The sequence below is a fragment of the Rana temporaria genome, chromosome 12 (genome assembly GCF_905171775.1).
Source record: "Rana temporaria chromosome 12, aRanTem1.1, whole genome shotgun sequence".
Classification (NCBI taxonomy): Eukaryota; Metazoa; Chordata; class Amphibia; order Anura; family Ranidae; genus Rana; species Rana temporaria.
Genome location: NC_053500.1, coordinates 54,043,545 through 54,069,578, shown reverse-complemented (window position 1 = coordinate 54,069,578; position 26,034 = coordinate 54,043,545). Strand labels below are relative to the sequence as shown.

General features: G+C 39.8%; 1 protein-coding gene across 2 annotated transcripts in view; it reads left to right on the top strand.

Moving 5' to 3' along the window:
- The window catches only part of LOC120919311 (proton channel OTOP2-like), a 57,869-nt gene that overhangs the window by 8,078 nt on the left and 23,757 nt on the right, over window positions 1–26,034 (top strand). Inside the window, exons 2-3 of one of the 2 annotated variants that reach the window (XM_040331405.1) lie at window positions 7,855–7,921; window positions 21,481–21,856. In XM_040331405.1, coding sequence (XP_040187339.1) covers window positions 7,874–7,921; window positions 21,481–21,856 — 424 coding nt within the window. In that variant the 5' untranslated portion in view covers window positions 7,855–7,873. Of the gene's footprint in view, window positions 1–7,854; window positions 7,922–12,156; window positions 12,660–21,480; window positions 21,857–26,034 lie in introns of those variants that run through there. The other variant, XM_040331406.1, reaches the window with a different exon arrangement.

Below are 26,034 nucleotides of genomic sequence, written 5' to 3'. Positions count from 1 at the left end.
AAATTTAGAGGTTAGTCAGAGTATTAGTTACCTCTGACCTATTTGTTTTGTTTGGCTGTACTGCAGGTGACCACTATTGTTGTCTGGTGTGTTGGTTCCACCCCAGGCCAAGGGTGGCAGCAGTCAGATCACGATGTATTGGGTATTCTTTGTCAGCGGCCAATCAGTGGGGGTTGGTCGCCTCGCTGTGCATGCTGCGGGAGAGTCTTTAAGGGACAGACATCACAGGTTCTGGGTCATCGTCGTCTGCCCTGGGCAGTCGTCCCACCACTCCTGTGTGTGGCCCTCCTGGCCGGGGGTGTGTGTTCAGAGTTCCTGGCTCCAGGACCACGTTGGTCTGGAATCGTGATTTGCCGGGTAGGCCCAGTAGTCAGACTGGGTCTACATTAACAAAGTGGTCCTGTGCTGTCTGTCCTAGAGGGAGGAAGCCACTGAATGAAGTATCTGTTCTGGTGAGCACCGAGCATGAGGCTGGTATCTCAGGAGAGGCCTTAGACTACATTGAAGGACACACTAATACTGAAAGGCTGAGCAGTGGTCGCCTGTCAGTTTCCTGAATTCACAAGTAATTACTTTAAGAAGAGATCCGGGTTCCTTAATCCTAAACTGAGAGGATTCTGCACCGAACATATCTCCACCTTTGGGAAGGTCAGTGGCAGAGACTGTGCCAAAGTTCCATGTGACGCCCTGGCTGCTAGGACTAGTGAGAGAGGCCTATCCAGGGGCACACTACCCACTCTGGCTAGAGTGGCGACGAGAGTTTGTTTGGGAGCAGGAGTGCTTCTGATCAAGCTCTACATCTAAACCCACTACCTATACCCTATTTCACCTCTTCAATCTATTGTTCGTTCTTTTGCCACGTTCGGTAAATAAAGCAAAGAAAAAGGAACGCAACGTGTGGACATTGACTTTGTTTTAGCTCTCATCCAGCACCCTAGACAGCGGAGGAATAGAGGTAACATGCCGCCCAAAACAAATCAACAGCTCTTTCAGGGGTAGTGCTACACTAGTAATAATTATATTTATAAATTATTATTACCAGTCAACCAACATTCAAATTTTTCTATAGCCTATGGGCTAAGCATTTGTGGCGTTGTACAGTTTAGCTGCTTGTCGAATCTTCTTAGAACTTTCGACAGACACCATAAGCCTTTAATGACAGATTCGACATTAGTATGTTTTTCGCTGCTTAGTCGAATCTTCGTTGTTCATGTCGAATGGTCTACCTCAACACTGTCTCTATAATGTCAAATCTTTCCTCTCTATGTAGAATAATCTTGGACTAATAGAGATAAGGTTAGACACATTCGACCACAGGTTCGATAGACACAGATTGCTATTGTCAGCGTCATGTCGAATCTCCCATCTACATCAAACTGTAGCAACGAAAACGAAAATAAAGCATTTTTTATGTCGGATCTTTTGGATTTCGGATTCTGCGTTTTCGTTTTCATTTGTTAAAACGATAATGAAAATACCCGAAATTCGGACGAAAACGAATGCACATATCTACCTAATATGAGGATATCAAATAGAGCATAAAAAAAGCATGCTAAAGGTTACATATAACAAGGGTTTCTCAAATAGTCTGTATGTGTTGATATCTAAAAGTTTAGATATTAAAGGTGTTAGCCGATGTTCTAACAAGTACACTGCAACACAATTATACAGCTAGATTTTATAACTACTTACTGACAAATCACTTACGATTTCAATCTGAAAGATGAATGTACAAATCAACTGTGACAGTGCAAGGCCTTGCCACTGTGAAAATGTAGGGGAAAATAACACAGGATTTGCATTAAGGCCTCTTTCACACCAGAGGAAAGGGGTGTCTCCCAGCGGAACCTGCCACTCAGCAGGGGATCTCTCTGCTAATCCCCACTCAGCAGACAGATGACAGGTCTATGTCCTCTCGGCTGATGTAGAGTGGACACAGACACAGCCTGTTGTTCTCTCTGGGGGTGTTGGATGTAAATGGACCACCTGTCTTTTTCCATCCGACTGTTACCTGATCCAAATCGTCAGATGGATGGGGAATGAATTTCCATCTGTCTATTTTTAGCGGACAGGATCAGACCAGATGCTGGCAGGTGTTAGCAGACACATGCCCACTGACATCCACGGCTCCATAGAGAGCAATGGATGGTCCCAGACTATTTGTTTCTGAGCAGAGAAAGCTGTGTTTTGGGCTTTCTTTGGAATCTGTAAACTTGGACTGGTGCCTGGAGCTTGAAGGTTCCAAAGTGTTTTGGGTGGGATGGAGCCTTCAACCCTGTGTCTGTGAGCTGTTCTGTTTAATAAAAGTGGGATGCCATGTCCTAAAATGTAAGTTGGACTGGCAAGACTAATTGGAAAATGCATCTGCCATAGCAGCCCCAGTGCCGGGATAGGCACTTTTAAATGTGAGTAGCCATTTGGCTAAGTTTTATCTTTGCTCATTTTTTTATTAAACGAAATTACGCTATGGATGTTTCAATTGTTATTTCATATCCGGCCGAGACCTTTAAGGAGGAAGTCGCCTAATATCTCCATTTCAGCCTATGTGAGCAGGCATTACCCTGCATAAGCTCTCATTGACTCTCTTTTTGAGTAAAGGAGTCAATGTGCTCTGGTAAGCAGATTACTTATCCAGTCACTTTGGGTGTTTATTCAAGTTTGGTGAAGGATTACTTTTCTATCAGTATATCACAGCAAGCACGGAATGGACGTTTGGTGTTTTATGGACTTTGATTTATTATCATAATATTTTTTTGTGCTTAAGATTGGGACTGAATATTATTTGCACTAATTGATATTTCACAATATTTTTTAATCATATGTTGTTTGATAATGTTTTGTGCATATTTGTTTATTTGATAAGGATTAGTGACTTCAGGAGTGCAGTCCTATGATTTTCATTGTTATTTTTATTAATTAATAGCGCCCCCTATCTTTTACCCACCCCCCATACCACGCATCTCAATGGAATCCATGAGGAAGCAAAGTCATAACTGTAAAACTCCATAATTTCCAGCTTCTTCAGTTTATTATTCTTTTAGTATTTACCTTAAAGTGGTTGTACAACCACTTTTACCTACAGGTAAGCCTAGATTTAGGCTTACCTGTAGGTGCTAGAAATATCTCCTAAACCTACATGGTTTAGGAGATATTTACGATAGAGACTTGCGCCAATGTCTACTGGGCATGCATCGTAGACAACAGCACAGGCGCACTTTAGAAACGGCGATTGTGCTGTATCTAAAGGAGGTCATGCCGTGACTGGAGGCTCCCGCGCGCATTCCAATACCCAGAAGTAACTCCGGGATGACATGTCGCCAGCGGGTGCTGTGTCGGGCACTGCAGTGAGGGCTTCGATCCCAGGTGAGTATTACATAATGAGCTAGTATGCTATGCATACTAGCTCATTATGCCTCTGTCTTTCAGGTGTTAGTTTTTGTTTTGTTTTTAAAGTAGGTTTACACCCACTTTAAAAGGAGAAAATATGACATGTAGTCTTCTCCCTAAGATACCAGTTCAGGGCCCAGATTTGTATCCCCACAGATGAAGTTTTGCAAGCATTTTTGCCCTTGCTATATACATGGGCCTCTTGGCTGCATCTCTGATCAGTCTTCTCCTTGTATGAGCTGAAAGTTTAGAGGGACGGCCAGGTCTTCGTAGATTTGCAGTGGTCTGATACTCCTTCCATTTCAATATTATCGCTTGCACAGTGCTCCTTGGGATGTTTAACCTCCCTGGCGGTATGATTCTTTCTGAAAAAAGGTGCTGAAAGCGGTACCATTATTTTGCATGGAAATTTGGCGTTTTAGATTGCAGGCCTGCAATTCTTAGGAATAACTCACCTAAATCTGTCCAAACCAGAGTCTCTAATAGACTATGACAAAGTTTGAAACACAAAATCATAAATTATAATATAATAAATAATAACAAATAATAATTTAACAATAGTTTTTATTCAATACATTTTAACAAATAATATATTCAGATACTCTGATTTTTTGGGGGGTCAAACAGGGGTGCAAAATGATAATTCAATAAATGTCTCGGGTGTGGAAATCCTTAAAGCACGGTATGGCGCAAAGTCCAACATCACAGTCGAGACAACAGTAGCGCGTTTCTTTGCGAATTTTCCTTCCGCTGGCGTCGCGCTTGGAGCAGCAAACCACACACATCCGTGTGGGTGCTGCTTTTTTTGGAGTGGGTGGTACGTGGTCCAAAAAATGACGACCAGTTAGTCGCTCTGGATTTACAACCCCAGAAGCCCGTCGTCCAGAACGGTTTACCGCCGTTGGTGTTTGGTTTTTGAGGAAAATTTGTTCAGCCACCTTCCACATAAAGTCCGCATGGACCATAGACCTGACATTTTTTTTTTGAGCAGGATGAAAGAGTTCCAAAGACATTGCTCCAAAAGATGTCGGAAAATCTTTTTATAATATTTTTTTGCTGCTTTCTCATTGCAGGGTAAAAAGTCATGGCCTGGTCAGTCCTGTCCACACCTCCCATCGTGTGGTTGTAGTCCAACACCACCTGTGGCTTTAGAACGTCTTTTCCACCTTTGGTATGGACCATGGCGGTCGAGGTGTTGTGGACCGTGCTCAAAAGGGAAACGTCATTTTTGTCCCGCCACTTCAGAGCCAACATTTTCCCCTTTTGCCATGCAGCTACTTGTCCTTTCCCGGGGCTTTTTGTTTGGAAATCTTGACGGCATGTCACGCCGGTTAGGCCTCACAGTCCCATAAGCGTCTGTCCTATTCAGAAGTAGGAACTCGTATAGTTCTGGGGACGTATAGAAATTGTCCGTAGTGATACAGTAGCCCTGGTTGAGCAAGGGCTCTATCAATGAAAGCACTGACGCGGTTGCCATTCCATAGTCACTGAATCTCTGTGAGAATTTGGTCCCTTTGCCAGTATAAAGTACTGAGTTCCAAATATATCCAGAGCTGGACTCACATAACATAAAGGATTTTATCCCAAAGCGAGCGCGCTTAGACGCAATGAATTGAATCTAGCTTAGGCGACCTTTGTAGGCCATGAGACTTTCGTCTATTGTAATGTCCCTCTCAGGTATGTAGGTCCGCTGGAAATTCTGCAGGACCATTTGGTAAATATCCCAAAAAAATTTAAGCTTTGGAGCTGGATGAGACCGTTCGTCAAATTCCTCATTATTTGCAAAGTGCAAATATTTCATTATAAGTGAAAACCGATATTCGCACATTACTGTTCCAAAAAAAGGTGTGGCCAATAATTTATTTGTGGTCCAGTACCACTTTTGGAGTGGTTTTCCCACCACTCCCTGCAAAATTAGGAGGCCAAGGAATTTCCATATATCCTCGCTGGTCACAGGCTCCCATTTTCTGCGTCTTGAAAATAACTGCTGGGTAGCAGATTGCTGTTCTTCATACCGATTGGTCTCCAAAACAATTTTGTCGATCACCTCATCGGTCAAAAATAGTCGGAGGTATTCTAAGGGATTGTCATCCTCTATGTCCACTTCTATTCCAGGTGATCCTGTGAACGGAAACCTAGGGGGCGCTACGTGCTCCGTAGCGCAATCAATTGCGCACCAGGTCCGCACGTCGCTGGGCACAGGTGCAGGATCGTCAACCACATCACTTTCTGCATCCGACGATGAACTTTCCCACACGTCGCTGTCGCTCAGCTCCTCCGCAATGGATTCGGCATCGCTGTCGCTGTTTGGCAGCAGGTCGCATAATGAGTTTGATGCAGAGGCGCGCTTTGCCATTATTGCTGTGCAATATACAGACACTGGTACAGTAATGGTACAGTAATTCTGCAGACAGGGCACTGGAAAGCACTGGGGGGGGCAATCAAAGGTCACTGTATTTTTTTTTTAATTTTATCCAATGATATCAGTGTGTTTTTACTGTGTTATACTTTGTTTCTACTTATACGTTTTGAATTTCGCGCCGCCCCCCCTCCTTTCGCCCCCTGCGTCGCGACGCTCGCAGGAAAGGGAATCAGGGGAACACACAGCATCGGGCGGACATCCGCCCGCCGTGCACTGCAAGGATTCAACGCTGGATCGCGGAGAAAAGGTAAGAAAACCTTTTTTCTGCATTGAGCGAGGCAAGCCTGAGTGTGACTCGGGGTTACCATTCGCAGCCTTAAAATCTCACCCCGAGTCACACTCGGGAACACCGCCAGGCAGGTTAAAGCTTGGGAAATCTTTTTGTATCCAAATCCAGCTTTAAACTTCTCCACGACAGTATCTCGGACCTGCCTGGTGTGTTCCTTGTTCTTCATGATGCTCTCTGCGCTTTAAACGGACCTCTATCACAGTGCAGGTGCATTTATACGGAGACTTGATTACACACAGGTGGATTCTATTTATCATCATTAGTCATTTAGGTCAACATTGGATCATTCAGAGATCCTCACTGAACTTCTGGAGAGAGTTTGCTGCACTGAAAGTAAAGGGGCTGAATAATTTTGCACGCCCAATTTTCAGTTTTCTATTTATTAAAAAAGTTTGAAATAGCCCGAAAATCCAAAAATTCTGGGATCTCATATTAAGCCAAATAAAAGAGATCACAGGAAAAGGGATCAAAAAATATCCCTGGGTTGTCCTCTTCCATGGAACTCAAGAGGGAATTAAAAAATACAAGCAGTCTCTCACACCTCACTTACTTAACGCTGCGAAAAGGCTTATACCAAAAAAGTAGTAGGAAGCTGAAAGCCCGCAGATATGGGAATGGATCGATGCAGTAGAGGAAACCCATAGGATGGAAAAGTTAAAGGAGAGTGTTGTTGAGATAAATAAAGACTTTAAAGAAAAATGGAAAAAGTGGCAAGAGTATAAAAAAACATGGAGCTATGTGGAAAAATTGAGGGTAAGTTGTTGAAACATTTTGAGAATTTAACGACCTAGGCCCATGCAACTAAGAACTAAGAATATTTTTGGATAGGGCTACCATAACGGCAAAACATAACAATAATAATACATACGGAATTAATTGTATCAGAATGTTTATAGAGTCCTGGGAGTCACGACGTGGGGGGGGGGGCGGAGGGTGTGGCGAGAGGGGTGGAAGGTAATACTGTTTTGGGGTTCGATTATGTAGAACTTCAGTTAAGAGAAGGTATTAGTGAACTAGTTCTAAGAAAAAAGTACCTTGCAGGAAGGGAAAAAAAAAAGAGAGAGAAATAAACATTATGTAAATTACCACAGATGATGCAAAACTGTAAATGGAGACGAAGGCAAGCATTATACTATAAGCTGGTCTCTAGTGCTCGGTTAAAGCTGAAGTGGAATAAAAAAAAAAAAAGTTTGAAATATCCAATAAATTTCGTTCCACTTCATGATTGTGTCCCACTTGTTGATTCTTCAAAAAAAATTACAGTTTTATATCTTTATGTTTGAAGCCTGAAATGTGGCAAAAGGTCGCAAAGTTCAAGGGGGCCGAATACTTTCGCAAGGCACTGTACCTAACAGCCAGTATAATAGTATGATTTGGACAGGTAAATCGAAAGGGTACTCTGAAAATGAACACCTTGGTGCAGATCAGGATAGCCACTTTTGTGGAATTGGTCTGCCCACATGAATTGGTTACTTGGATACAGGTGCTAATAAACAGCCCACTGGATTCTGCGAGGTCCAGTACTTACATTATCATAGTTTATTGATTAATTCAACTGGGGGCCCTTGTCATTAGTGTGCATCCTTATTTATTTGAATAATCGGGAACCCTTGTGGTTACATTTAAGTGGAACATGGGAATCTCCCAAAATCCTATGACACAGGTATTACTACAGTAATACAGTAATAAAATACAATTGTGAAGAATCGTTGCTCTCCAAAAGGTAATACCTAAAGGTTTTGTTTGTTTTTTGCAGAAGAGACATAAGCCATAAAATGACAGTGGAAGACCCAGTTGATCTACTCCCTATTTTTAAAAAATTGGTAAGCATTTGAATTTAAATATATTTTTAGAAAAAACAGAGGTTGGTCTTTTTTTTCCACTGTACTTGTGCTACGGTGAACACACGTAAATAACATACAAATAATGCCCTTGTATTGCATACACCCAGCCTGGTGCCCATCAGCTGGGCTAAAGAACATACCATTTATCTGTGCAGTGGCTCTGGCTGAAGGGCCATGTGCTTTTTTCCTAATTATAGGAAAATGAAAAAGAAGAATACATTAACCGCTTAAGGACCGCAGCACGCAGATTTACGTTGACAGAATGGCGCGGCTGGGCATATGGGCGTATATATACGTCCCCTTTAATTTGCCAGCCATGTAGTCGTGCAACGCCGCCGGCGCGCTCGCGACCCTGTCGTAAAGCTCCATGACTGTGCCCGCGGCACCCGCAGACTCAATGTCCGCCGATGTCCCGTGATCGGGTCACAGAGCTGAAGAGTGGGGAGATGTCAGTGTAAACACAACATCTCCCCATTCTTCCTAGTGACAAGTCACCGATCGTCTGTTCCCTATCATCGGCTGATCGTCACTGATCAACAGTGATCAGTGACGTGTCACGGCAAGCCACACCCCCTAACAGTTAGAAGCACTCCCCTAGGTCACACCTAACACCTTCAGCAACCCCTACAGGTTAACCCCTTCAATGCCAGTGTCATTTTTACAGTAATCAGTGCAATTTTATAGCACTGATCACTGTAAAAATTACAATGGTCCCAAAATGGTGTCAAAAGTATCCGATGTGTCCGCCATAAAGTCGCAGTCACAATAAAAATCGCAGATCGCCGCCATTTCTAGAAAAAAAAATTATAAAAATATCATAAAATTATCCCCTATTTTGTAGATGCTATAACTTTTGCCCAAACCAATCAATAAACGCTTATTGCAATTTTTTTTTACCAAAAATATGTAGAAGAATATGTGGCTAAACTGAGGACAAAAAAAAATTATATATATTTTTGGGGGATATTTATTATAGCAAAAAGTAAAAAATATTGAATTTTTTTCAAAATTGCCGCTCTATTTTTGTTTATAGCGCAAAAAAATAAAAACCGCAGAGGTGATCAAATACCACCAAAAGAAAGCTCTATTTGTGGGGGAAAAAAATACGTAAATTTTGTTAGGGAGCCACGTCGCACGACCACGTATTTGTCAGTTAAAGCGACGCAGTGCCGAATTGCAAAAAGTGGCCTGGTCTTTGGTCAGCCAAATGGTCCGGGCTTAAGTGGTTAAATAAGTGAACTACCTTGGAAGATTAAAATATTACCAGACTCCTACATTATTAGTGAATTTTTGCTGGTTGCAAATCAGTCCCATGCATGTCAAATCATCAACTATGTGGATATAGTCATTCATATCTATTTATTAGTATTAATACTATTACAATACAGTTTGTACAACATGTAGTTGTTATCTAAGTTTACTTATGTCAATTGCTTGTCATGGATAGTTACGTTAATAATAATAGATGGTTGTTTTATGACTTTTGAAGCAGATAGTCTAGGTGCTGCACTGTAAACACAAGGTAGCATCATTCATTAAATAAAATAAAAAATATAGCTTGGAATGATAATCAACTGTTGGGCAGAGAATTTATAGCTAGATACACATAGCTGTTATCTGCTCCTTTTCTCTCCCATGATGTTTTGTGTCAAAGAACAGGCTAGGAAAATGTCAGATAACAGAGTAAAACAGAGAAAATGTATGGAATTTATAGAAAAGAGTTATTTGCTGCTCACACTGAACCTGTCAGCAACCATTATCTTAAAAATGTCAAATGATGACATATGTTTATCTCATTTGTGTGACTAATGAAAGATCAGCGTATACTGCTAATGTTCTCCTTACAGTTTCTTACTGTCCTGGCCAGCCGTCTACTGCTCATCCATGGTTTTTCCAAAAGGCATGACAACTAAGGGACAGAGCAACTGATAGCCTTGTGAACAACCCACCTTCTCCCTTTCCCCCAAAAATGCTCTATATAGACCATGTAGATAACAAACAAATTGCCATTTTAGTCTGGTTGGTAGTTGGCTATTCATTTTTTTAAGTGTAAGTCTAGCCAAATATTTTATTTTTAGCTTTGGATATGATAGAAACATAATAGGAACCCCTGAGGGTTTCCTCTCACTTTCTGTCACGTTGACCATTGCCCAGTACACACAGGTGTAACCCCGAGTCAGACTCGGGCTCGCCTCGCTGAATCCACAGGCATGGTTTACTTACCTTGTCCCTGGATCCAGCGGTGGCATCGCTGTGTGAGCGAGCGGGACCTCACTCGATTCACACAGTGTCCCTGTGTGCCGCCGATCTCCGTTCCCTGCGACGTTACGACGCACAGGGGCGGAGAACCAGCGCCAAATTCAAAAAGGTAAACAAACACCTTACATACAGTATACTACCTTTTTTCTGAAGTAATCGTACCGCCAGGGAGGTTAACAGTTCCCTCTTGGCCAAGCCCAACCCCTGCAAAACAACCCCTCACCATAATCCCCCCTCCACCAAATGGTTTGGACCAGTGCACAAAGCAAGGTCCATAAAGACATGGATAAGCGAGTTTGGGATGGAGGAATTTGACTGGCCTGCACAGAGTCCTAACCTCAACCCGATAGAACACCTTTGAGATGCATTAGAGTGGAGACTTCAAGCCAGGCCTTCTTGTCCACATCAGTACCTGACCTCACAAATGCACTTCTGGAAGTATGGTCAAACATTCCCATAGGCACACTCCTTAACCTTGTGGACAGTCTTCCCTGAAGAATTGAAGCTGTTATAGCTGCAAAGGGTGGGCCAACTCAATATTGAACCCTAAGACTGGTATGCCATTAAAGTTCATGTGCATGAAAAGGCAGGTGTCCCAATACTTTTGACAATATAGTGTATATTTCTTTTAATTAAATCTAATATTGGGGAAGGTGTATGGGTTTTTGCTGATTATGTACTATATGACATCCATTTGTAGTTGTTTTTATCATTTGAGGGGTCTGTTTACCCTCTTTTTAAGATGATTTTTGTAATAACATTTGTCATTTTATTTGATCGTGTGTGTATATTCCTGGGGGAAAATATTAAAGCACCTTGAAAGTGATTTTACTCCTCTCCTTTTTTTACCTACGTGTGTTGATTAAACGTACAACGCAGTGTGTTTTTGAAAAATCCTGCTTGCCACATCTTTTGTGCGGTTGTTAAAATATGTGCATTTCATGATAGTCAATGGTAATACGTTAAGAACACAGTCAATTCTGCTTTGAGTCACATGCCTATGATTTCATATGTTAGGTCTCGTGTACACTGCTGCTGGTAAACAGATGTTTAGGAACAGTTGGGCATTTTTTTAACTGCTCCTGAACTCTCCTCTATGTTATCTTATCAGTACATGTACACAGGGTCGTTTATAATAATTTCTAGACAGTTGAGTTTAAAAGCTTTTTTTGGAACCCAAAAAAAATCGTTCAGAAGCTGAGTTTAGGGGCATTTCATGCACCAAACATGGCTAAACGGCCGTTTTTAGACGTCGGTTTCTAGCTGTCAAGTTGAATCGTTTAGGAGAGGTTGAACAATGTCCCATGTACATGAAGCCTTAGCAGGGAGGAAATTAGAAAAAAGAGGAAAAGGCAGGTAAAGTGTGTTTAAAATGTATATTGCCTTGCATTAAATTAAACTGCAACATGTTACAAATGTAACAAAAAGCTCATTTGTTTTTAAATACATTGGTGTGAACGGGCCCTTTTGGAGAATACAAGGTAAAGTTCTCTTTGGTTTGTCAGTAGAGGACCCAATGCTTATCCATTACCGGACAGTCTACAGGTGTGCTTATGTATTATACATGGAGTGGTTATTAAATGCATGCCTGAACATGCAAAAAGCGTTATCCTTAAATGCCCATCTTAAACATTGTGAAAAATAGACTTTCAAGTGTTTTTAACACTGCATCATTTTTAGGTTGTTATGCATACAATAAAACACACTGCAAATACATACAACAGTAACATAAAAAGTTTAGTGAATAATTAACTGCCTACCGTGGGAGCAGATGTTCTCATCCTTTTATCTTAAGGCAGCAAAGTATTTTCTCTTTTTAATCTAGTCCTTGTTATATAAGCAACTCTAAATCATCTAATTCACTTCAAATTCAATCTAGTTCAGAGTGAAAAGTTTATAATATCATATTATCCCAATGTATAAATCAGTCACAAAACACAGCATAAATCTTTAAAAAGAGGAACCTCATCTCTGTAAATGGACCCACGGACAACAAGCATTACAGAGTGACTCTGTATAAATAGGTATCCTGATACACACCTTCACATTATAAGTCCCAGGTAGATAATCAATACAAAGCAGAGGGTTATCTCTGGAATTTCAAAATCCACATCAACGAGGATTTCATCCACCGATCAGTAAAGCAAGTTTGGACTGCAAGGTCTTCAAATTTTTATAACTGGTAAACCTCAGAATTTGGATACCAGAAAGCAGAAAGTAAATTTCCCATGAACAATTAGAAATATTGCACAGATTAACCAGAAGTGGGATTAATTTAAACAAGACCTATACACAAAGGAAATCCAGATCCTGAAGAATCCAGACTTTCAAATTATACACAACAACCAGAAATCACAGCTCAAAATTAGACTGTGGAATTGATCTTAAGAACTGAAAAAGAACAAGAGACTATAAAACCATACCGACATTTAAGGGAAGTCCAATCAAAGTGTAACAGGTAAGATAAAAAAATATTAATCTCTGCAAAATTGTCCCTAGTAAGGGAGAGTCTAGTCATACACTTGCAGGTCTACTTTTACACTAATTCTGGGTACTTTGTGTTCATTCATTGCCAATTGCATATTGATTAGAATCTGAATACTAAATGATTTTCTGAAAGCAAATTTCTGGCCAGTTAACACATAAATGTGTTAACTGGCCAATTTACTTCTTAACCAGCCTTCTGCAGTGTTCAAAGTTGGTTCCTAAAAGCAACTAATTTAAGAGATTTTCATTTTGATAATCATACTTAAGGTGATTGTAGCTGTATAAGTTCAATTGTGACAGAGAAAATTGAGTACTGTCCTTGATACTTTTTTTATTTGCACTAACATATAGTTTTTCATGGACGAGTTTTCGGGGTGTGTCCCGTTCTTCAAGGTCCAAGCAGTATTGATTCACAAAAATTTTAACATTTTACCTTCTGCTAAAACTTTTGTGAATCATTGGACCTTGAAGAAGGGGACACACCTCAAAATCTTGTCCATGAAAAATTATATGTTAGTGCAAATAAAAAAAGTATCACAGACAGTACTCAATTTTGAAAATCGAAATACAGATAAATTAGAGAGTGTAAAATTAATTTCAAATCCTTTTGGAGGTGAGCTTTTATGTATTTTTTAATATATAAATTCAGAATTCACTGGATCACAGAGGTACTCAAAGTCCTTTCATTCATGCCGCGTACACACCATCACTTTATGTGATGAAAAAAAACGACGTTTTAAATCATGAAATAAAACAACGTTTTTGAAACTTAATTTTCAAATACGACGTTGCCTACACACCATCGGTTTTTCAAAATGCTCTAGCAAAGCGCGGTTACGTTCAGCACTCTTTTCCATTGAAGCTAGCTTCATAACTTGCTTCTGAGAATGCGCGGGTTTAAAAACGTTGTTTTAAATGTCATTTGCCCACACACTATCATTTTAATTGACACAAAAAACGACGTTTTGAAAAACTACACAAAAAATTGAAGCATGCTTCCATTTTTTTTTGTCGTTTTTCACAAGACATAAAACCATGTTTTCCCCCACACACGGTCATTTTAATCACATAAAGTGATGGCGTGTACGCGGCATCAGAGATGAACTCTCCAACCCTCATTTTTAATTGTCCTAGTACAGTACAGTACAGTGGTTTCCGATCTGCTGCCCTTTGCTTGCATTCTCTCCACTGACAAAAACAGCTGGGAACTATTCCTCCCACTGACACCGAGAATGTGGCATTTTCCCTTCCACTGACACCAATGATGGGGCAATATCTTTTCCACTGACTTCAACCATGGGTCATAATTCCTTCCACTGATATAAACAATTGGGCACTATTTCTCCCGCTGACACACATATTGTTATATGGCAATAATCCTCCAACTCACTGACCACAGGTACTATATAATTATTTTTACTCACACTGACCACCAGGGCTGAGACATTGGGGGAGATTTACGAAAACTGGTACAGCTGTGCATGGAAGCCAAACAGCTTATCATTTTAGCTTGTTTAATTAAGCTTTGACATTAAATAATGGAAGCTGATTGGTTTCTATGCAGAGCTGCACCAGATTTTGCACTCTCTGGTTTTAGTAAATCCCCCCCTCCATTGTCTACCCCACTTCCATCTGGGAAGTTTCTACTCTTATTGGCCCACCATTCGACACTCCTAAATTCTGAGGCCACAAGTTTCTGGAATTTTTTTATTTTTTATTACAGAAAGTTGTCACTAAATGATGTATTGCTCAAACATGCCATGGGCATATGTGCAATTATACCCCAAAATACATTCTGTTGATTCTCCTGAGTATGGGGATACCACATGTGTGAGACTTTTTGGGAGCCTAACTGCGTACGGGACCCCGAAAACCAATCACCGCCTTCAGGATTTCTAAGGGTGTAAATTTTTGATTCCACTCCTCACTGCCTATCACAGTTTCAGAGGCCATGGAATGCCAAGATAGCACAACTCCCCCCACCAAATTATTCCATTTTGGAAAGTAGACACCCCAAGCTATTTGCTGAGAGGTATGGTGAGTATTTTGCAGATCTCACTTTTTGTCACAAAGTTTTGAAAATTTAAAAAAGAAAGATTTTTTTTTTATTGTTCATTCTCAAAAACAAATGAGAGCTGCAAAATACTCACCATGCCTCTCTTAGTAAATACCTTGGGGTGTCTACTTTCCAAAATTGTGTCATTTGGGGGGGGTTGTGCCATCTGGACATTTCAGGGGCTCAGTAACTGTGATAGGTAGTGAGGAGTAAAATCACAATTTTACCTCCTTAGAAAGCCCGAAGGCGGTGATTGGTTTTCGGGGTACCTGTACACGGCTAGGCTCCCAAAAAGTCTCACACATGTGGTATCCCCGTACTCAGGAGAAGCAGCAGAATGTATTTTGGGGTGTCATTTTATATATGCTCATGGCATGTTTGAGCAGTATATTATTTAGTGACAAATTTGTGCAAAAAAAAAAAAAATTCCCACAAATTGCGGCAAAATATAAAATATTCCATGGACTCAACATGCCTCTCAGCAAATAGCTTGGGCTGTCTACTTTCCAAAATGGGGTCATTTAGGGGGTTTTGTGCTGAGCAGCAGAATGTATTTTGGGGTGTAATTCCACATATAACAATGGCATGTGGGAGCAATATATAATTTAGTGACAACTTTGTGTAATTTTTCATTTGTTTTGTAATTTTTCAATCACTCAATTGCCAGACAAAAAAATAAAATATTCAATGGGCTTAACATGCCTCTCAGCAATTTCCTTGGGGTGCCTGCTTTCCAAAATGGGGACATTTTTTTTTTCTACTGTTCTGCCAATTTAGCACCTCAAGAAATGAGATAGGCAGTCAAACTAAAAACTGCGTAAATTAAAGAAAATGTACCCTAGTTTGTAGACGCTATAACTTTTGCGCAAACCAATAAATATATGCTTATTGACATTTTTTCCCAAAGACATGTGGCTGAATAAATGTTGGCCAAAACGTATGACTAAAATTGAGTTTGTGGGATTTTTCCTATAACATATAACAAAAGTAGAAAATATAATTTTTTTTCTTAATGTTTGGTCTTTTTCCATTTATATCGCAAAAAATAATAATCACAGAGGCAATAAAATACCATCAAAATAAAGCTATATTTGTGGGGGAAAAGGACGCAAATTTTGTTTGAGTACAACATTGCATGACTGCGCAATTACCTGTTAAAACAGCGCAGTGCCAAATTGTAAAAAGTGCTCTGGTCATTGAGCAGCCTAATCTTCCGGGGCTAAAGTAGTTAAACTCTGACATGATATGAGATCATATGATATTGCTGAGATTACTAGATATTAGGGGTCAAGAGTGTAATGACCATACAAAATTTGTAATTTAATTACAATTTAAGAGGCAGATTCACGTAGCTTGGGCGCAGCGTAACGTAACCCGTTTACGTTACACCGCCGCAAGTTTTCCGATTTAGTGCCCGATCCACAAAGCACTTACCTGGAAATTTGCGGCGGTGTATCGTAAACACGTCCGGCGCAAGGCGGCCCAATTCAAATGGGGCGGGTACCATTTAAATTAGGCGCGCTCCCGCACCGGACGTACTGCGCATGCTCCCGTTGCAAATTTCCTGACGTGCTTTGCGTGAAATTACGACGCGCCGACGTTTTGTGAATCGCGACGTGATCAAATGACTTACGCCGGGAAAAATAAAAATTTTAAAAATAATTCAAAAGCGACGCGGGAAAGACGGGCATACTTTAACATGGTGGAGTACTTTTCCACCATATTAAAGGTGCCCTATCTTTGCGACGGAAATCTAACACTTGCGACGACGTAACAACGGGAAAAATCTTCGTGGATCGCCGTAAGTCCTAATTTGCATACCCAACGCTGGTTTACGACGCAAACTCCCCCCAGCGGCGGCCGCGGTATTGCATCCTATTGCATCTTCTGGCTATCTATGCGTAACTGATTCTATGAATCAGTCGCATAGATACTCTGAGAGATACGACGGAGTATCTGAGATACTCCGTCGTATCTCTTTTGTGAATCTGGCCCTAAATTCTTTGAAGATTCTCATAGTCCCTTCATTGAGAGATGAGCTTTCCCACCTTGATTTTTTTTATTGCCCAAGTGTAATTTAAATGGCATTGTTACTGTACCCATATAAACTGTGACATGATATGAGATTATATGATATTGTTTTTTGAAGAATGGATTTCAGAATACTTCAAATAACTATTATTGAGTAGAAAAAAATGTGCAGCAAAGCGGGTGGGCCTTAAAGCCCACATGCCACATATGTCAATTGATTGACATATGATTGATTGATTGAGTGCTGAGAGTGTGCTCACTGCACATTCCCTGCACCTTGACCAACCTATCAAAAACAGTCTCTAGCCATAATTGGGAGCCAACGGGACAGTGGTAACATAATCAGGAAGTATGTCCCATTTACCCAGATATAAAGACCCACTTAAGCGGACACCATGGCTGGGCGAGAAACCATTAAACAAGGCAATAGCATGTTTTAAGGCTTTATTCTCACCTATGCAGGTTGCAGTTTGCATTTTTCAATACATGCTTTTCATCCATTGAAGTCTATGGAACCAAAAAACAGAAAAAAATTCCCAGGCCCTTTCTATAAAATGCACAGATGTGAACGTGACCCATAGGAAACCATGTTTAATGGACTGTAGTGTGTTTCTGCAAAACTGAAAACGCACAAAAAGGTGTGAACCAGGCCTTAGTCAAAGTGTATACTGCTCTTTTTTTCCATTTTAGATAGGGTTAGAAAGAATACAAACTTCTCTTGTTTTCTTCTTCTTCTCTTGTCTCAAGACTCAATAGTACAAGCAGACCCTCCAAAGTAAGGGAAATCCTTTCCTAAATAGTTATCAAAATAAGTTTTCCTCTTTATTCCTGTTTCAGTGAAATTTTGAATTTTGGATTTCCCCATGACTTTCAGCCCCCATCTCAATGATTCCTAAGACAAACAGAGAGGGTGCGTCTACTTAGTGGCTGATGCAAGGAAAAGCCATAACACTCCATACATATGGAATAAAGCTCATCTCTAACTGTGGGAACACAAAATGCAATGCAAACATGCCCTTTAACTCTTTCATTATGTCAGAAAAAGAAAAATGGGCTTTGGGTAAACTTTAAGAACAGTTGGTGAATGCAAAATAGAAAAAGTTCTATTGTTCTATACATGCATTAGCAAAGGGGAAAAACAAGAACATTATGCGCTATAAGATTTAGATCAAAGTTGCAGCTAGTTCTAAAACCTACAAATCAGTCTTATCTAAGATAAATAATATAAGATAAGATTCAGTTATTGGTATATCAGTGACACCCAGAACCTTCACCTTACTCATAAACTTAAACAGAACTGATCTACAGTATCTGAATTGCATTCAATACATAGCAGTACATTTACGCCATACAGGAGCCATAACCTTTGCTTTTTTCGCGTGACTTGACAACTTGCTTTAACTTTTTCTGTAAACCTGCAAAATTTGATTGCTTATAAAAAGAGTACAATAGTCCTGTTCAGATTATTCAGTCCTTGGCCTACAGATATCGTATGTAAATACAGCTACCTTACACAAAAGTCAACATTGTATATCCTGAAAAATGTATATGCAGCCACACATTCACTTTTCTATTGTCTGTGTATGCATTTATATATTTATACCATTAGGTACATAAAGGACACTGTATAGGTCCACAATTCCTATGAAAGTCTTTAAAAAATAACACTAATCTTTTAGTAACCTAACACAATTGGGTTGATTTACTGTGTTGTTCCTATGGCACACAAGACAATTTGCCCCAGATCTTAGTAAATGTAGTACATTTTAATCCCACAAAGAATACCCAATGATGTGCAAGGAAAATAAGAATGCTTTTATTTATTTATTTTAATTTTTTTGCTTTGTTTTGTTTTTGTTTGGGATTAGGGTTTTTTCTTTGGAAAAGAAGGAAAAGGGAAGCGGGAAGGCTTAACATTTTTACTACTACACAGATATACTCCGAAGGAGGTCTTACTGTGGGTCTATGAGTCTGAGAGTAGGCTATGTTTGTAGCGAGCTAAGAACCGAGAGGGGAAAGATATTTAGATTAAGATGTTGATATGAAATACTGTAATGCTGATATCTTTAACCTGTTGGATGGGAATGTATTACCTATGACCTGGACATTTTATAGATAGGCAACTCCTATCCTCATATTGATTAGTGGTTCCAAATTAACAATAACTTACTGCAGTAGGGAACAAAAGATACACATATTTCCAAATAACTGTTCTGCCTTATTGAAAGATACACATATTTCCAAATAACTGTTCTGCCTTATTATGACGCAATTGAAGGTTCGAAAGAATGCAAACATGTAATGAAAACATTATTAGTTCTGTGTGCACAGTGAGTGCAATGTGCAATCAGGGGCGGACTGACCATTCAGGCACTCGGGCCCCATGCCACTAGGGGGCCCCATCAGGTTTGCCGCCTCAGAAAAACCAGGGACAGCATGTAAAAATCTGTGTTTTTTTTAAATCTCAAGATTATAGCTGCCCTGCCTCTCCAGTGCCTTTTCAGTGTGTGCATGTGTATTCTGTGTGTATGTATACTGTGTGTGTATATTGTGTGTCTGTGTGTGTATACTGTGTATGTATACTGTATGTGTGTGTGTATATATACTTTGTGGCCCCATAATCTATTGCCTGGGGGCCCCATAATCTCCTATTGCCCAGGGGCCATATGAGTTGTCAGTCCTCCCCTGGAATACAATTATATACAGAACGTACAAATTTCCTTTACACCTATAAATGAGGTTTAAAGTATTTAATATACGTAAGTTATAATATTCAGAGCCTGTATATGTTCCCCTTCAATAAAGAATAAATAATAAAAAGGAAAATAAGAATAAACAGCATTTTTGCTTGCACATGATTGGATGATAGAAGTCCCCTCATTTACTAAGCTCTGAATGAAATTCCCTTAAAAAGTGAGCAGCCAATGTTTGCTTTATATAAACCTCATGACATGGAATTTGAATAGACTGTATTTATCGGCGTATAACATGCACTTTTTCCCCCTGAAAACAGAGGGTAAACAGTGCCTGCGTGTTATACGCCGATATCATGTTTTACCAACAGGGGGCGGGGATCGGGCGGTCTGCCCCAGGAGCCACCCATTGGGGGGGGGTGTCAGGCCGGCCGTCCCGCCTCTCCTGGCCCTGGGATAGCGCTCCCTGCATAAAAAGTTGAAAAAAAATCACTTGCCAGCCCCTTCTACACCACTCATTCTGTGTCAGTGTCATTGAAAAACAAAGCTTGTAAATATCTAAACAGCTCTGTCTTTTCTGGCTGCTCTCCTCCTCCCACTCCTTCTCCTCTGGGTGTAGCTTTAGATTGGAGGAGAGCGGTCACATGACCATCTGTGTAACATCAGAGGAGAGCAGTCATGTGACCAGGTCAGTGGGAAAAACTGAACCATTGAGGTATATGGAAGCTTCATTTTACAATAGGAGTGACACAGGAGGAGCAGTGTAGAAGGGGCTGCAGTGATTTTTTTTCTTAACTGTTGAGTATGCTGACAGCGCTGTCCCAGGAGACTGGGGGTCTCCTGGGAGTGCTGGGAGGGGGCTGTATACTGGATGGGGGAGCTGTATACTGGATAGAGGGGGCTGTATACTGAATGGGGGAGCTGTATACTGGATGGAGGGGCCTGTGTACTGGATGGAGGGGCTCTATACTGGATGGGGGGAACTGTATACTGGATGGGGGAGCTGTATACTGGATGGGGGAGCTGTATACTGGATGGGGGAGATGTAAACTGGATGGAGGGGGTTGTATACTGGATGGAGGGGGCTGTATACTGGATGGAGGGGGCTGTATACTGGATGATGGAGCTGTATACTGGATGGAGGGGGCTGTATACTGGCTGGGGGGAGCTGTTTACTGGATGAGGAGCTGTGTACTATAAAGTGGACTGTGATTTTTTTTTCCCCTTAAACTTCCCTCTTAAAATTGGGGTGCGTGTTATATGCCTGTGCGTGTTATACGCCGATAAATATGGTAATAAAAGCCCAGCTCCGTCCAAAAAGTTTTTTTTTTTGGTACGGAGGTAGAAGGTTTTTATTGATATAGTTTACTAGTCAAATATATGTTACTGGCTACAGTGGCATAGTAAGGAAACAGGATGCTTATCTCCATGAAGTTCATATACCATTTATTTTCATAAAGTATTCTAAGCCCTGATGAAGAGTGACTGTATAACCCCCTGTAACATTTTGGTTATAAAAAGGTCTCATACTAATTTAATTCCCTTTGGGAAGATTTCTCCACTTCCATGTAGGCAGGGTGTCATAGTACCAGGAGGTGATGGGATATTTATTTTTTGGGGACAGGGCAGCAACAAAAGCACATGTACAGTATGTATGTATGCATGTTTTTATTGTTCCCTGTATTCCTGTGGTCTACTATTAAAGTGATGCTAAATTATATCCTTATTCTCCAAAAATAGTCCATACACATCCAATACTTCATTGTTTAAAATACTTTTGAATAAAAATTTTCAAGTCATAGAATGTACCAATGAAACTTTCGTATGAATGTTCAATAAAAAATTTGCTTCTGTGTCAATGATGCAAATCTAGTGATCTAGAATCAGCGATGCAATTCACCTTCTGTACTATTACCATACCTGAAAATTTGAATTAAGATATAATGCAAAGATAAAAAATTATAACACTAAGAAGCCAGCGGGCAACAATTTGTTTTTTTATTCTTTTCCAGGTCCTGAATATGGGTGACAATGGGGTCGATGACAATTCCACAGTCAAGCCCACATCTTCAGAACCAGATGAAAAGTTTGAGAAAAGCAGTATTGATCATAATATTCCAACTACTGCAAATCTCCAACTTTTGCGGAAGAAAGGGAGTCGACTCTTCTCAGGAATTATAGGGCTGAACGTGATGCTCCTTTCCTGTGTTCTTGTTAGTAGCGCTGCCTTCGGTGATATAGCAGTGATTGAGCGGGAGGTGCTCTCTTTGCTTTGTGTCCTTATGGGTCTTACTGCCTGCTGGATGATTGTATATCTTACTTGGACAGCGAGGAAGAAGAACTACAGAAACCTGAAGGACTCACATGCTGGTCCCATCTGGCTACGAAGTAAGAAGTAAAGCATATTTCAGGGTTGGTTTTTACAATAAAGCGAACATGAGGTTTAGTTTTGTCATATATGTCAGCTAAGCCTAGGAAGATCTGACAGGTAAAGTGTATTATGAGAACCAATATGTACAATCGTATCAATTAATATAGGAGAGGCATATATCCTTGTAGTCATGATAGTTTGTGATATTTGGTGCCCTTATCGAGAGTTGGATGCTTGTTCTTTTTGGAGGACCAAACCATAATGATTTGTGTCATTAAAACTGCCACAATGTTTTGTAGTACTGGGAGGCCAACTTATCTTACCTTTTGATCCAAGATACACTTTTCCGAAATCTACAGCTTTCAGTTAGCAATAGTAAAAGTGTTTTTTGAGGTGGGTATATTTCTTGGTGTAATGAGCAACAGGTTAAATGGGTAGCCAAGGTAGCAAAAGGAAAGAAAAATATGTAGGTAAGCAAAGGCATTGGTAGGGATGCGAAGTATAAGGGGGATGAGGCCAGGGAGTGAATCCATGGCATTGTGTAGTACCATAGGGGCCAGTCATAGGGATGATCCACTTCAAATCAATTAAAGTCTTTAGGGAGGTAGTGTCGTACCAATGGGTACCAGATTGGCTCAAATTTAGGTACTATGTGGCCATTTTCTTATGGATCAAGAAAGACAGGAAATGAGGTGGAGTCTATCCAACTTGCTGCAGCTGCAAATGTACACTATCAAAAGCTCTCAGAGTGCAGTGAAATTAGAATAAGCAATTTCAGTACAGGAAAGGAGCCTGTACAACTGTGCAAGAATGAAGGCAAGGCCGGAATTCAGCTTAAATTGTAATAGTTAAAAAGTGGCAGACAACACATAAATCCCAATTGACAAATATTAGCATAAGTGAACAAGGTGTAACATCACATAACCCACCCATGAGATCAAAAATCAAACATAGCCTTGGTGCCCACAAAGGAATTGTATGAACAATATATTCACATCAATCATCTGAACAGAGGAAAAAGTGTACAGAATCCAAGCATTGTCTAAAGCAGTAGTTCTCAACCTCAGTCCTCAAGTACCCCCCACAGGCCATGTTTGCAGGTTTTCCTTTATCTTGCAAAGGTGTTTTAAAGAGTCAATGGCTTGGTATTTTGGGCAGCTATTTTATCTAAGAGAAATTCTCAAAACATGGCCTGTTGGGGGATACTTGAGGACCGAGGAGGAGACACTGGCCTACAATACTGCAGCTAATATCTGTTTACACAACATTCACCTGTCATCAACTGTGGGAGATTCTTAAGAAATGTGACTGGTGTGCATTTGTACGAGTCTGTACTCCAAATTCCAGTCCATTTTCTGAAAGCCTACTAGTGGGATCTATGTTGCCACTTTGAAAATATAGATAGCATTGTTTCCTGCCTATGCTTTACCACAGCTGCAACCTCCTTCCATGCTAGTCCCAGTTCTTAGGCAACAGGGTAGTCAACAGGCCACTCCCGATAAAGAGAGAAGATTGGAGGTTACACTTTTAGGCAGGAACTTCAGATGTGAGTATCCCTTCCTATGTTCTACTGCACCATTCCACCATACTCATACTAGTTGCCAGGCCACTGGACACTCCAGATACCTGCAGCCAAAATAACTAATTTCCAGTCAGCTGTGTCAGATGCTGATTAGTGATTGTATATCATAGATCCCCTAAACAAAATGATTGTGCACTAAAAAATAATACTCAACAATTTTACCCCTGGGTCACAAGAACAAAATAGTATATATTCCAAAAGTCACTTCTGGCACCTTAACCCTCCTGGCGATATTCCCAAGTCTGGCTCGGGGTAAGATTTTTGTACCAAAAGCGGTATCCCCGAGCCAGACTCGGGCTCACCTCGCAGCAGCCACAGACAAAGTTACTTACCTTGTCCCCGGATCCTGCGATGCCTCCCTGCTGTGTGAGCGAGCAGGTCCTCGCTCGATTCACACAGTGTCCCTGTGTGCCGCCATTCCCTGCGACGTTACGACGCACGAGGGTGGAGAACGGCGCCAAATTCAAAAAAGTAAACACATTACATACAGTATACTGTAATCTTATAGATTACAGTACTGTATGTAAAAAATACACACCCCCTTTGTCCCTAGTGGTCTGCCCAGTGTTCTGCATGTACTTTTATATAATAAAAACTGTTCTTTCTGCCTGCAAACTGTAGATTGTCAATAGCAATCAAAAACTGTCCCTTTATGTCAAAAGTGGTTTTAGAGCAGCTAGAAAACAGCGATAATAAATTATAATCACTTGCAGAATTGAGCGATTTGTGGGGAAATTCATCATAAAAAAATAAAAGTAATGACAGCGACAATTCTGCAACTGAGCTTGATTATGAGTTGATTACATTATTGAATAATTTTTATTCTAATTATATTATTATTTGTTAAAATTATTTATAATTATTTATTATATTATAATTTATGATTTTGTTTTTCAAACTTTTTCAAAACCGGGATGCCTACTAGACTCTTCTTTGGTCAGATTTAAGTGAGTTATTCATAAGGATTACAGGCCTACAATGTAAAACACCAAATTTCCTTGCAAAATAATGGTACCGCTTTCAGCACCTAAAATCATACCGCCAGGGAGGTTAAAGAACAAAATAATAGCAAATTTACCCCTCCAACCAATATATATAATCTGGTACGGTGACACTATAACATTTAAAACCCATTCTAAAAAATTATCACATGAGAATTAAACAACTCAAAACCATTCATGAAAAAATTAAATAAGATGTAATCCAACTTAAAAAACACCCAGTGACCACTAAAAAGTGTCCAAATGACATAATCTTTATATATAATATGCGTATTCCTTTTTATAGCAGTGAACCTTCACAAAACACCACATGCTAAGTGGCACCAGCTCCCCATAGGGCACCCAATTCCCGGGTTTAATTGCCTCAGAAAAATTAAGATAATAAAATCGTGACACGTTTTTGGTCATAGTCTATTCTATTTGTCAGTGCAGATCTTATCTAAAGTATTCTGAATCATATCTCCTATCACAGCAGCTATTTGCCTGCTTTTAAATTGTTAATATATTAAAAACGTCATTAATGCTTTATCAGATGTTTAATGTTTGTATGGTTGTTACTATTCCCTTGTGTTGCTATGGAGGTAATTTATGGGCACTAATCATTTTGGTCTTTATAATGATAAGCTGAGTTACATCATTGAGATAACACGCTGATAAGTTTTGTGGATATGATATCTCAACCTTCAAAATATATATCTAGATATGTATTAATGTATAATAAATATTCCATTTGAATGATTTGTATTTTATATCCAGCTAGCAGACCGAGTTCCACACAGTTTCTGGGCAATCTTTAGCTGCTTAAAAAGAACTATCATTAATTTTTTAGATATTTATTTAATAAAGCACCTGGCCCCCATTCTGATTTGGTGGCCCCAATAAAAGCAGTGTAGGTTTATTAAACAAAATCTTGTCTGTAAATTCGGTAATCCCAAACTGACAATTATTCTTAGAAAGTACTTTTACATTTTGTTTGCTTTCATTTGATTTTGGTATGAATGTAATTTCCAAACAATGACATCAACCAATAGAAATTCATTCAACTGAGAAAAATATTCCATCTTAATGCTTTTAATTTTCACCAAATTAACTTTGATTTGATACAACTAACCATTAGAAAATCAAACAAATGTTTTAAAAACAACATTTTCAAATCAAATTTCACTAGTGTGTGGCTATCTTTAGTATCAGGACTGGATGTAATGAAATACAGATCCTTTGGAAAGTAAAACAGCTTCCACATTTCATCTTTTTTCATTAGTTTTTTGCCTGGGTTTAAGCTTTATTGATGAAGGTCAAATTTACATACACAACTGACAGAGTCAGATGACTTAGCTCTTCCTCTTCTTCCCTCCCCTGCTTACTCTCCTCAGACAGGTACCAAAAGTCTGAAGGCAAACAGCTTCTGCTGTGCTGTCTCGTTAGAAAAAAAAAAAAAAGGGTTCAGTGGCACTAGAGCAATTGGTGCACTCAGTAATATATATTATTTTGTAAAACAGAGATTTATGTATAAAAAAACAGATACACAACTTTATTAAAAAATAAATAAATAATGAAATACATCTGACTCAAAACCATTAATATTTCCCTACATGGTGAATACCTCCAAGAT